Source organism: Pteropus vampyrus, unplaced genomic scaffold (assembly GCF_000151845.1).
Source record: "Pteropus vampyrus isolate Shadow unplaced genomic scaffold, Pvam_2.0 Scaffold262, whole genome shotgun sequence".
Classification (NCBI taxonomy): Eukaryota; Metazoa; Chordata; class Mammalia; order Chiroptera; family Pteropodidae; genus Pteropus; species Pteropus vampyrus.
The window spans coordinates 770,993-785,479 of record NW_011889043.1 but is presented as its reverse complement, the minus strand read 5'-3'; the positions used below and the strand labels follow the sequence as shown (position 1 = coordinate 785,479).

The 14,487-nt window shown below is 35.1% G+C and overlaps 1 protein-coding gene across 1 annotated transcript in view; it reads right to left on the bottom strand.

Annotated features, from left to right (window-relative positions):
• Positions 1-1,831: 1,831 nt before the first annotated feature.
• WDR41 (WD repeat domain 41) overlaps positions 1,832-14,487 on the bottom strand; it is a 49,681-nt gene continuing 37,025 nt past the window's right edge. Inside the window, exons 9-13 of the mRNA XM_011375123.2 lie at positions 9,085-9,269; positions 6,420-6,541; positions 5,509-5,597; positions 4,527-4,660; positions 1,832-2,054 (exon numbers count right to left, since the gene is read on the bottom strand). Of these exons, the coding sequence (XP_011373425.1) occupies positions 1,902-2,054; positions 4,527-4,660; positions 5,509-5,597; positions 6,420-6,541; positions 9,085-9,269 (683 nt within the window). The 3' untranslated portion in view covers positions 1,832-1,901. The remainder of the gene's footprint in view (positions 2,055-4,526; positions 4,661-5,508; positions 5,598-6,419; positions 6,542-9,084; positions 9,270-14,487) is intronic.

Genomic DNA, 14,487 nt, shown 5'->3' with positions numbered 1-14,487 from the left:
AAAGCCTGAGAATGATTGAGATAAACTGATATGCACTCGGACCAGAAGGCACGTCTGCCTGGCGTAGGGATACTACCTACGCTCCAGTTTCAGAATGAAAGATCAGAAAGCTGGCTGTGTGCGACTCCACAATAACAATTTGTTTGCTAAAGGGAGTGCTAATTTTCCTATTCGCATTCTTCTGTAATGGAGGTAACAAATTTTAATATATTTCTCCATGAAGCTGATTTTCATTGTAAATTAAAACAATAACTGAACATCATTTGGTTTTCCTCAAGTAATAGTCACATAAACCTTTATCTCTTATTCCACAGTCCCCTTCGATTTCTGTTTTTAAAGCCACCCAATGATGAGAATGGAATAAACAGAGCTATCAAATTGCAAGGCCTTACCTGTCTGGGCCTCAGTTTCCTCATTTATAACATTATACTGGTCAGGCATAGATGACCTTACGTCTTCCAGTCTTTGTAGGCAGTTATGGAAACAACCGTCAAAGGTAAAACTCGCAAAAACAATTTATAAAGATTTCATCAAGGGTGTGTGTAATGAACAAATCTGCAGGAAGTGTTCTTTGAGAAGGATCAGTCTTCTTACACATCTATCACTTTGCACTTTAACAGGATTCTTTCATCAGCAGTTTAACTCCACAACTAAACTCACCCATTTTTTTAATGTGTGGAACACTTTTTTTTTATTCTTTAGTACCAAAAGAGAGAAAGAGTGCTATGATATAAGGCCAGTGGGGTGATGAAGATGACTAAATCTCACTGGTCACTGCAAGTGAAGCCTCAAGCATTTCACATTTGAGTCAAGGATAAGATAAATCAGGCATTTTGGGCTATAGTCTGTCTTTGGAAACACTCCTTATTTACTAATCTAGCACTCATCCTGCATATATGAGCGGCAGCTGCCAGTATAGTACCAATCTAGCCCAGAGCTGTTCAGGCCAGTTCACACCGGAGGGAAAATACACCCTAAGATTCCTATTGATTTGAGTTAATAGGACTTTTTAGTAGGTAGAACTAAAAGTAAAACATGATTTAAACAAATTAGTTGGCACACACACAAAAAAAGTTGTAGTTAAATAGTTACTAAACACCAGGGGAAGATAAAGGATATCACAAGGATTCTTAATCAAATGGGCTCTAAAAAAAAAAAAAAAACCAAAAATAAGCTTCTAATTGATGCCACAACTTTACTGTTCTATTTCTCCCTACAAGGTCTAAATTCAAATTAAGAAGCTCAAAGCATGCACCACTTCGACGGAAGCACAAAGTGCAACTATTACACAATATTCATTTTCTACTGGGAAGGAACTTTTCTGGAGATCACAAGGTTTAAATTCAGATATGCTACATTCTACCTGTTCTTCAGTGGTTTTCAATTTTTCTCCCAAATATCTTCTGTAGTTATCAGGCATATTTATTTCTTTAACAGCAGGTTCCTTAAATTTTTAAAAGAATGAAGAGGTATAGTTAAAATATTCATTTTGGAAAATAGTATTTCAAAATCCAAAAAGGCTAGAGGCAACAAAATTATACTAAATAAAGAGACTGAGTACTAGTCTCCTTATTAAACATAAGCTCACAATTTCTGGTATAGAATTTTAAGGAAAAAAAATTTAATTGTCTATAAGGCCACTAAAGTATAATTCTGTATCAACAGATACTGTGATCTGGAAATTTCACTTTCTGAAAATTCACTGCTGAAATCCTTGCAAGTATAGTCTTTGGTGAATGTACTAATACCTAAGAAGCAACTTGTTGCTGGTTTGCATTCCACAAAAAAGAATCCAGTTTTATGTAGTGATAAGAAAAAAGACACATTTAGATATGTTAATGGTTTTCAGAGTGTTACCCTATATTTGATGTTCAAGGTTCATGCATTCCAAATTCCTTACACTAGACAGCAAGATATAAGTCACCATTCTCCTCTAATTTTTGAAATAATTTTAAACTGCGTAATCCAGATTCTCGTTCTCCGTTTTTCCACAAAATAATGAGATGATCAGCAGAGCATGTCACTAGTCCATGATCTTCAAAGTACAGAAACATCTGTAAAGAAATTTAAAACTCCTGATAATAGTAACTTCAGGGGTAAGAAAAGAGGTCGATACTAGGTTAACACATGTGCTTGTAAGATAAGAGCCTTGTAGACTTCTTTGGATCTGAATGAAAAACTGTATTTTCCATGAGAAATTTTATTTTTAAGTGTTGCTAATAGTCACATACAAATATCTTCTGAATTTTACCATATTATTCAAGTACTGGTTTTAAGATTTTGTCAGAAGTCCTGCCTTACTTCATCATTTATACTTGCCTCATTATTTATACACAAATGGCTACCAAAAAGGTCTGAATTCAAAGTTCTCCAAGGTCGGTAAACACTGGCTTCAGCTCTCTCATTAAAAGGAGTTATAGTAAATCCATTTATAAGCATTTACTGAGTATCATCTATATGCTTATGGTCCCTACCCTCAAGAAGGTTCTAATTTAGTTGTAAAATCATAGTTGAAACCATTAGGGCACCAATTAAAGACTATCTAATCAAGCACTATATATTAATGTAGTTCAGACTATCATTTGCCACAGAAATTCATAAAAAGGGGACACAGATCAGTAATAACTGAAGTTGTCAGAGGAAGCTTCTATGTAAACCTCTCCAAATAGAGAGAAGTTCATGCTCAGTTAAGGAATAGGCTAGAAATTAAGAATAGGAAAATAGCGTTGATGAGAAGGCAGCATGAACATTATGGAGTGGAGAGCTGGCATGAGGAGATAAATGAAGCCAAGAAAAGGATGAGCTCCTCTAAGGAAAGAGTGAAAGGAGAGAAATAAAAAATTAAAGAACAAGAGGAGAGTTTTCTCTGGAACTAACTTATACATTTCTGAAGATAGCAGGATGAGGCCTCAGCTGATGATGTAGAAGTTAAGAGGGTTAATATGGGAGCAGAATTCCTCAGGAGATAGGATTCAGTACACAGAGGGGCTGTGCTAGGGAGTACAGATGAAAATATAATAAAAGGAATGTGAAAATTCAGGAGATAGCCAAGATCTTCTCTGAAGTCACAGATACTTTTAAAAAAATACTTGTGTCAATACTTTCAGGAAAATGCTAAAAGTTTGTCATTTCTATGACAAATGTGCCACTTTGAAGGTTTCCCCTACTATGAATGGCATTTAAAAACCTTTCATGGTTTCCTACTATTTTAAAAATAAAGTCTAAACTCCTCAGCCTTCCATTCAAGGACATTCATAATCTGACCCAAAACTACTTTCCCAGGCTTTCTCTCCTATTAGAGTTTGTTCATAGAAACCCAGTGCTCCAGCCTAGCCAATCTGCTCCTTATCACCAAGCAGATCCTATTTTTGTCCTCTATCTACCATATTCCATCCTCACCACTCTCAAGCAAAGACACAAAGTTAAACAACAAAAGAAAATGAAAACAACTGGACTACCCGTTAGAGGAAGGCAAACATGAGTAAGATATGTACCCAATATCTGAGAACTTTTAGTCATAAGTCTATGTTAATCCTACCTAACTTTCAAGTTTCAGCTTAAGTCCCATATCTTCCACTAACCATTTTCTTCAAATTTCTGAATATTCACTGTCTGCTATTCATTTGGGTCCATCATAAGAAGCCTAGATTAACATCTTGTTAGGTCTGTATCTTCTCTTTCTACTAAAGACCCAGGAGAGCAAGGATTATTTTTTCTCTTTGTAAACTCCAGTGTCTTATATAGCACCTGAAATATAGGAAATGCTTGATAACAAACAAGTGTGTTGCTGCTGCTCCTAAGCATAAATGCACTTTCAAATAAAAAGTAATTTGTTCCTCCCTGGCTATGAAATGGGAAACAATTTAAGAAATTCATTACTTAGGGCCTTTCTTATACCACTATTATACTATTACTAGTTCCAATCATCTCTATCTGAACTGATCTTAATCCTTCATTACAAGCAATGGTGCCTATAGTATGTATTAATGTGGTTGGATTTCCACAAGTTAGAATTATATATATAATTATACATTTAAATTCTCAACTAATATTTTCTTATATGCATAATGATAAAGACACTGAGTTTTACTAAAGCTAAAGAATTATCCTTCAAAGGGAGGTAAAAACAGCTCTGTTCGTGAATATGATAAAGGCCCCTGGAATTAGAGTCTGTAAGGCTAATTCTACATATATAACCACAACCCTCCATGCACCCTCTATTTACTACTGTTATATATTCAGTCTGATTAACAATGATCTTATTGTCAGCTATCTTCACCTCATAAATAATGGTGATTGTGCCCATTTTTTTAGAAGCAGAGCATTCCTTGCTTCCTCAAATCTTATCTCTGTAAAGGGAGATCCTAATTGCACATACTATAAGCTATCCTATTCCATGTTTCAATTCAGCAAAATCCTACAGATGAGAAAATACAGGTCTTTCTGAGACCAACGCAATGAAGAGCAGAGAGATGCAAAAGCAGGAATTTCCTGAACATTTATATGCCTATTAAAAGCAATAATACCTCTACAGATGATGAGTGTCCAATCAAATCTCCAACAAGCTCCAGTAAACATGAAGTGACATTTTCTTGTTGCTTTTTAACAGGTTGGCTGGCTTGTTTGTTTGCTTTTCCAAATCCCCACATGTTAAAAAAACCTAGAAAAATAATCATTTCAGTCATTTCCAAAATTATTATCCTTTTTGTGATAAGATCAGAAAACAGAAAATTTGCATGCAAAGATGTTCTGCTCTTCTTTTAGTCAAGGGATGGTACCAGGCACTATGCTAGGATTTTTTAATGTTACTTCAGTTTTCTTAGCTAACCTAGTTTGTTGTTGATCTCTTTTTATGGCCACTATTCACTCACTGGTAAAGGTGGATTAACATGACAGAAAGACTGACACTAGGAATCAAAGAAAAGTAAAAGACCTGAATGGCAGTGTCAAAAAAAAAAAAAAGGTCATAATTCAGATCAAAAATGGTACCCTACAACTTCGGATAACCAAGAAACTCCAGAGGTACTAGCATCTGCAAAGGGTGCTAACTAACCATGATTTTGTTTTATAAACCAAATACCTGAGAGCCAAGAGCTCATGAGATTATGATATAAAAGTGTGGGTTTTTTTTTTTAATATAAATTGAGTTCAATGTTAGTTAGATAATGCGTCAAGGCTGAAAGAACACTTTAGTTTGGCATCTGATGGTACAAATTCTATCAGGCAGAATTATAAACAATATAAATGAATAATTACTTCATTAGGCCATTCATTAGATTACCAGAAAATAGCAGTTTCCTCTCAAAATAATAAAATCCTAGTTGGCTTGAATTAAACAGGAAATTCTATAGTAAAGCAATATTAAGATGTGAATTCTAGATTTCAATTACTATATGTTTCATGTAAATATCTTATGCCTATTTGGAGTATCTGTGATTATACATAACTTCCTTCTGCCTTTCATATGAGAAAAAAAGAAAGACTGCTTTTTTGAGAAAAGACACACACCTGTTGGTACAGGTTCAGCGGCAAGCTGCTGTTTTTCTCGTAACTCCCAAATGCGTACACTGCCATCTTCTGAGCATGAGATTAACTGCCTGTCAGAAAAGAAAATCAGTGATAAAAAAAAGACAGAGCACCATGGAGGGCCAATGCTAAATTTGCAGTGAAAGAAATCAGAGGAGCCCTCAAATGCTTTTATTCAGCTCGTGGCAGGAACTGACAAAAATCACAATTTTAACATCGCTTTACAATGCAGAGTAAAAGCACTCTTCAGGAAAGGCACACATTGTATTGTTACATTGACTCACTGTATTGTTATATATATTTCACCTCCATTTTTTAAAATGCATTCAGGAAAACAGGGTATGAATTACACTTACAATATCCTGAGCAGTCCCCTTCCCTCCTCTCACTATATTTCTTCTCAGGGTGCCTCTCACTCTGAAAGTATCCTGCATAGAAAATAATACTATTCCCTTTGTATAATTTCATCCCTAAAAATTCAGCAAATTTACCCTCCGAGGAAATCCCTCACTTATATTCTTAGACAACAGGAGACTACCATTTGATTCTGGCTATAAACAAACAACAAAAAGATGTGTTTACGGAAAATACGAAAAGAAAAATCAGCACATAGTGCCCAAAAGTCTTTTACCTTTTTAAATAAATACCATATTTTAAAATATCTCTTCTTATAATGAAGTTCAGTGTACGTCATTTGAATCCTGCTTCTTGTAAATTTTGTAATACATTGCTACACACTCTTCTGTTAGAGCCACAGGGTATTCTCCATTTCTAAAAGAATATAGCAGGTCAAGCCACGGAGCCAGGAGACTTTGCCATTTGAGAAAGTATGCTGGTAGCCCTGGGAACTGTGAATTTCTTTCCTCTATTGCAGAACAGATGGGAACTTGTACCTGTTTGGAAGTTTGGCAACATGCAGGACACTGGAGTCATGTGCAGTCTTCTGGCAGGCAATCACACGCTTCATTTGAAGGTTATACACATATAAACCCCTTCCAACTGCAGCAAATACATTCTGGGGGGCGGGGGAGGGAGGTGTGGGGGAGGGAATTCAGAAATGAGCACAAAACTAGTACTTACCACTATCTGATGTAATAGATTTCCAGCCCTGCTGTGATATCAGAAAGCCATCGTTACCTTCCTTATTCCTAGCTTTCAGCCCAAATTACTGTGCTGCATTCTTAAGTCCAAAAATATCAAATCACGATTTCTAAATGTCTGAGCTTTCCTCAGACATTTGGAAGGTAGAAAGATGAAATGGCTAACTCAAAGAAAACTGTGTTATGTTACATCCCTTAGCAACACTTCCTTCCTCACTGAAATTGGTCAGTAGAGAGAGGAGCTATGGCTGGTGGACTGGCCTTGCAGCAGAAGCTACTGAGGTACAACCTAGGTTTTCGTTCACATAACACTATACCCTTGGGGAAATTACTTGTTTATTTTGCTTGGAAAATGTAAGCAAAATTAACTGCACTCCACATCTTAAACAATCAAGAGACCTATAATGATACAAAAAATAAAATAATATAAAGGCCTATGCTATAGTAGCACTGTCATCTTAAGATCCTCTGAAGACTTCACAAAAACATTTTTCCAAATATATATTAGAAATACCCTTTTACTAAAACAATCTTTTAATCTTTTGAAAGTACTTCAGCCTCACAACTCAGTAAGAAAGGAAAGCAAGTATTGCCACTTTCCAGGTGAGCAAGTTAAAATTGAAAGATTAGTCATACAAAAATTAAGACAGGAAGTCAATACTAAATCAAGGTCATGTTACTCCCATGCCTTGCTCTTTCCTCATACCATAACACCTAGGTTCTGAAATTATTTTGCAAGTCACTAGACTTTTGGTAGCACTTGTCTTAGAATCATTCATTCTTACTCAACCGGTACCCCAATGAGGCAGACCTTTCAGAAATCTCTACAGATTGCCTCCCTGTTTGAACCCTTCGCATGTGGCCTCAAAGGCTACCAACCCAACTCAGACCTACAGTGTCTAGACCAAAACATGCCCCCAAGGCTTACTAGAGTCTAAATCTGATATAATCCCCTTGACCCTCAGAATTAGTACCCTGCATTTAGCAATGCAAGCTGGAGACCAGTGCCAGGGGCATTAATGAAAACAGCTAGTCAACTTGCTAAAATCTAGAATGCTATGGGTAGCATTCAATACAAAGAAACCCCAGAAACTAGTTCTATAGACCAGGAAATCTGTGAAGAGTTTAAGTGATTTATCCAAGGTCACAAAATTATAAACACACTTAGAGAATTAATAAGCTTTGGGGCAGCATTTACTCAACAGAGTCACTCTATCAATCACCTGTTATCAATAATTAATGGCCCTGGCAGAAAGAACCACCTATAAAAGAAAAATTAAGGAAAACCGATTAATGCTTTATCAAGCATTTATAAGTTAATAAGCATCTAACAAAATTTTAAAGATCTTTTTAATCAAAATTTTTAAGATCTTAATTTTAAAAGAAAACAAAATGGAAAAAACCTTTAAACACTAATTTTTACAAAAGTGAGAAAATTTTTAATTTCAAAAAATATTTAAAAAGCAAGAAAATTAAGAATATGTGTCATGTTTATGGCTATAAATCTTAGAAATCTAGTTTCCATCTTTTCTGAAACCCTATAGTTTTTATCATATATATTTAACTTTTTTCAAAATAAAGTTAGGATATAAAGAAACTTAATCTTTGAGTATATTAGTGTTCTTTGCCCTATTCTTAATGTTTTGTTTTTAAATTAAGAGAGATACAATGAAAACAAAAAAAATGGACCATACTCTCCTCATTCAGAACATTATTTTTGAAATGTTTAAATAAAAATAACATGCATATGATTAGAAGATTTAAACAATATAGAAAGGCACACAAAAAAAGTGAAATAAAAGCCTCCTCCAATCCTTCTCCTCAAAGGTTACAACCTTAAACATTTCTTATTACATTAAGAAAAGAAACCTCCCTTTAAACACATTTTCTGAGTCCCTAAAGCTAAAAAGAAGAGATGTTAAGATTAGAGCCAGGACTCATTAATCCACTGGTACTAATCTCTTACTGCAAAGAAGATGTAAAGTGCTTCATGAGCATCATCGCCAAGGCCTAAAGGATTGAAATCAGTAATTCTCACATAATCATCTTGCCCCAGTATGCTAGCAGACTAAAAGAAAAACATCCCTGAAATTTTTAATTTCCTTTATCTATGAAATGCACCATAATCTTCAAAAGGATACTTTCTCAAAATGTTTCTTAAAACAATTTAAAGCATTATCTTCAAACTTTATGGGATTATTTAACCCAACCCAAAATTTCAATAAGAGCTTCTAAATCTATGGCTATTTAGTTACTTCCTTGCCTCAAGGATAGGAGCTAGAATTAAAATGCTTTTTTAAATGCAAGTGGTATAATCTTTGAAAAATATCAGAACATTTTAAAGCAAAACTTGAACATGGGCAATACCTTTCTATATCCACCATGAAATTAAATTTTAAAAATTAGAAACTTATTTAAAAAGGCAAGTTTATAGATATACAGTTTTTGTTTGTTTTACCTCTTCATCCCATGTGAAATGATGAATAGAAATGTCATTTGGTTTTTGGCAGAGTTTTATTTCTTGCTGGGTGTCCACCTGTGGAGATGGGTCCCAGAAGTTGCGTTCACAGGCCTGCATGGTCCAGTCCAGAATATCCCAGATGATCAGCTCTCCAACATGGGAGCCAGTTACAAAACTCAAATCTAGGCAGAGTTCATATATGTCTCGTTATTGATCATTTTACTTAGGCTAAAGGTAAAAATGAATGGACTGCCTAGTAGTAATGCCAGAACCATTAGAACAGTAGCTAAATGAGCTAAACTGGAAGATTAATATAACAAAACAGGTAGCTAAATGAGCTAAACTGGAAGATTAATATAACCAAACAAACACCAGATATAGACTCAAGTTTACTTATTTGGTATGTGATAATGACTGCACTTCAATTAATACAAACAAATTCCTCATGCTGGAATATTTGGGGAATAAGTATCTGAGGAATAAAAATAACCTTAGCTTGGATCATATACTATTTAGAAAAACTATACTTCTCCTGTGTGTCTTCTTTACTCTCACATTACTACCGCACTCACAACACTTCTGACACCAGATTGGGGGGTGGGGCTCCCCATACCAAACAATTCTGTGACAACAGCGAGGTGACCTAAAATTTAACTCGATTCTGACACAACATGGAAACAGCATCAGATGCCACAGGTTAAGGGCTCAGTCTCATAAGACTACCCTTGCCTACTTTAGATGCCAATAGCAAGTCCAAGTTATTACCTTTACTTCTGACTGATCATCTATAAGTGAAAGGTTCTCAGGACAAGTAATAGCAAGTGTTGGAGAGGATGTGGAGAAAAAGGAACCCTCATACACTGCTGGTGGGACTGGAAATTGGTATAGCCACTATAGGAAACAGTATGGAGGTTCCTCAAAAAACTAAGAATTGATTTACTATATGATCCAGCAATCCCTTTACTGGGTATTTACCCCAAAGACTTGAAAACATATATCCAAAAAGATATTTTCACACTGATATTCACAGCAGCATTATTCGCAGTGGCCAGGACATGGAAAGAACTGAAGTGTCCTACGATAGATGATTGGCTAAAGAAGCTGTGGTACATGTATACAATGAAATATTACTCAGCCATAAGAAGAGATGAAATACTGCCATTTGAGACAATATGGATGGACTTCGAGATAATCATGCTATGCGAAATAGGCCAGACAGAGGTGAAAACCCCATGATATCACTTATATGTAGGATATAAACCTAAAAGCAACAAAGGAATAGGACAAACAGAGACTCATGGACATGGACTATAGACTAGTGGCTACCAGAGGGTAGTGGGAGGGAGGAGGTAGATGGGGTGAAAGGGGTCAAATATGTGGTGACAGAAAGAAATCTAACTATGGGCAGTGAACACACAATATAATATATATATGCCTGACTGTTGAATTGTACATCTGAAACCTACTGGATTTCATTAACCAAAGTCACCATAATAAAAATAAATTAAAAAAAAAAAAGAAAAAATAAATAAAAGGTTCTCAAACCCCCTCCTTGGGTTCAATTAATTTACTGGAGCAGCCCACAGAACTAAGGAAAACAGTTTAATGTTTACCAGTCTATTATAAAACAGTGTGATAAAGGATAAAGATGAACATCCAGATGGAGAAGATACACAGGCCAAGGTATGTGGGAAGGATTGCAGAGCTTCCATGCCCTCTCCCAGCACCTCCACATGTTTAGCAACTTGGAAGCTCTCGGAATCCCTACTGTTGGTATTTTATCAGAGGCTTTATCACATAGGCATGATCAATTATTAACTCCATTTCCAGCCCCACTCCCATCTCTGGAGAATGGGAGTCAGGGCTGAAAATTCCAAGCTTCTAATCATGGCTTTGTCTTTCTGGTAACCAGCCCGTACCCAAGAGCTCACCAAGAGTGGCCTTATTAGAACAAAAGACACTATTATCACCCAGAAAATTCCAAGGGATTTAGTACCCTGTGTCAGGATATATTAGACCAAATATTAAAACAAAAGATGTTCCTTGTGCTCTTTTCATTTAGGAAATTACAAGGGTTTACACACACACATGCACACACGCTATATATATACACATATATACACACATATATTCTATTATTTCATAACAAAATAAGTTTCAAAGAGATTAAAACATGAAATATACTTAAAGGATTGAAGAAAATAAAGGTGAATACCTTTTTATGAATATGGAGTACTAAAAGGCTCTAAAGGAGGCAGAGTGGGGACTGGGGAAAGAAATCTGAGTATCTGCTTAGCACAAAAAAAAAAATCATACATTTAAATGATGGGAAAAAATTGCAACTTAGATGTCAAAATAGGTTTATTATACTTGATATATAAGAAGTTCTTGGAAATTACTAAGAATAAATATTTCAGCAGAAAAAAATAGGCAAAAGACCCAAAGAGACAAAACAAAAAATAAAATGGTCAGTAAACATGTGAAAAGATGTTTCACAACCTTAATAATCAAAGAAATCTAAAAGCAGTGAGATACTACTTATTGACTGGCAAATTGGGAAAGATTATAAAACAGGAAAATACCCAAATGCTGGTAATAGGGAATCAGCACACTCAGGCACTACTAATGTCCTAGTATAAATTGGTATAATCCTTTCAAATTTGTTAATACACATGAAAATTGTTTAAAAATGTAAACCCAGTGATTCAACTATTCCACTTCTAAGAATTTATACTGAAGAAAGTATACATAAAAGGCAGAGGTAACAAGGTTGTTACACATAATATAAAAAATTTGAAGACAACCTAAACATACAATTGTGGATTAAATAAATATGATATCCACAAAACGAAATAGTAATACTGTTATTGAAAATTAAGTTGTAAAATTATGTTTATTTTGATACAGAAATATATTCATGACATACTATTACAAAACACCAAACCATATGTATATACATAAACACATATACATATGCCCAGATAAACACTTAGGAGGATATGGACCAGTATTTAATACTATAAGGTGGGACAATTTTAATTTTTACATTTTTTATGTTTCTATTTTCTCATTTTTCTACTGACTATATATTACTTGTACAACGACAAGTTTTTAAATCCTTTAAAGAAAGTGAAATTAACAAGCCAACTAAGACACCTTACAAATTATATATTTAATAGAAAATGTACCACTGCTAAGACTAAAAATTATCTTAAATAAATGTAACTTACTTTAATTTTCACATATTTAGGGTAAGATAGAATAGAACAATGCAGCATGAGTCTAGAAAGCCAAGTTCTAATTTTGGCTCTGCGTGTGACTAGCCATGTGGTCTTTAGAAAGTCATTTAACCTTTCTCTAGTTTGGATTTCTCATGCATTAAATAAGGATTACTGTAAAAAATCAAATTAAATAATAAATAGCCTTTTTAAAAAGGCATCAAATATTATTTTTGAGTCCGTGGTATCATTTTGAACCCCTGGTATTATTCCATATTAATAGTATTAAAACATCCAGTTACTTGTAATTTAGGAACACACAGATGAATAATTATGATTTAATTATTCCATTTATCAAATAAATCAGCAGGACAAAAATCTCTAATAATTAGATGAATAATCTTAGAAATAAATGATTGCCAGCAATCATACACATAAACATTATTTTATCTTGGTTCCAAGTCCAATTTCTCTAGTTTATTAACAGACTCTATAGAACTTACTCTGTGAAGAAGTAAGTTCATTTCTAATCTGTGGAAAGAAACAGGCTTCTAATTTTAATAGTGGCAAAGTTAATGGAGTACTAATCTTTTCACAACCTTCTTTTCCATCCCTTTCCCTCCTCTTTCCAATTTCAAACTACAAAAAAAACTAGAGGAGTGAAGATTCTTGATCCCAACTCTGCATGTGTCCTCATAACAGTTAATGTAACCTACTGAGACCACACAGCTGCCTGCTCTAACTTAATCGTCCAATGTGATGCATCTATACAATAGAAACAAAGTATCTGTGCTCAGTTGGAATTTTTCTCTAAAAAATAAAAATTACTGGCATTCACCTAAATCAGTACAGCTTATCACTGTGTAAATTATTTATATTCCCAAACAGGTCATTCAAAATGTTTCATACCAAACAACCTCAATGATACATTATATATGGATGGACTTCCATCCTATGTATCAAAAGTCACTTAGTATGAAAATCTCTCCTGGCATCTGTCTACCCATCCCTCACAAGTACTAATACTTTGTGATTACCATACCATGCTGTCAGCACAAAACAAGAAAAGGAATAAAGAAGAAGCACCCAGAGCCTTTTGCAAGAATAAATAAACAAGGTCTTGTATGTCTGGCTTAGAAAATCTTCTGTCCAGGCATGCAGAGCTCTTTAGCAAAACTGGTATTCATCATCCACATTTAGGGGAGTTCTGTCTAGCATTCTAAGGTTGCCCTAGGGCCACCTCACTGAAAATGCACTTTTCTCTGTGAGTTACAAACCCAGTAACTGGACACATTTTTCTTTGGAATTGGCGGGACAAAGAAGCAGGGCTGAGAGTGGAGCTGGGAACTGTACAACATAATCATCTCAGGACTGCCAAAATCTGCAGCAAGGCAGACAGGCCTATGTTCAAAATCAAACTGTCACAATATCATTTCCAAATTTTATCAGACTACATGTCTATATGTGGCTCTTAAATATCCTTTTGGCTTATTATTTGTAGTGTAACTTTACAGTCATGGAGTTTATAAAAAATACTAGGGCTTTTCTGTGGTGTTCATTTTTGTTTTTTAGCTTTAGGTTTTCATTTTCTTAAGAAGTTGGCAAAGAAATACTTGAAGAAAGCTTTCTTGGTTAAACTGCTATAAGCTTCTCTGCATATCACACAGCGAAAGAAGTGCCATGAAGTTAAGGCTACCTCAGTAACATCTCATCACCTTTATTAGGAAACCATGCTGGGTCAGTGGTATCAATGCTTCATCGCTAAAACGGGACAACTAGGCATGACCAGTGTAATGCGCCGGGACACAGCTGTGCTTTCCTCAGCAGCTCCAGGGCCCTGGAGCTTACGGCTCCGTGTCAGAGGGTCTCCCAAATAAGAACTTGCCTTTTGTGCTGTCATCCCTGGCTAAAGGAAAAAGAGCCCCCAGAATAAAATTAAGAAGTGCTCCCAACATTGTTAGTTATATCACCACAAATAAGTCTGATCCTTAGAAAAACTAGCAGCTGGGTTGTACAAGAAGATGGTTATTAGGGAGAAGGATTTGGAAACTGGGAGGAACATTCTCAATGATGTACCTAAAAATGTGACTAAATGACATATAAATGGAGACTACACTTTGTGTTGTGCCCCTCTTCCCTTTGCCTCATGTTTATGCCAAGTATTACTCAAAAAGAGCCAACC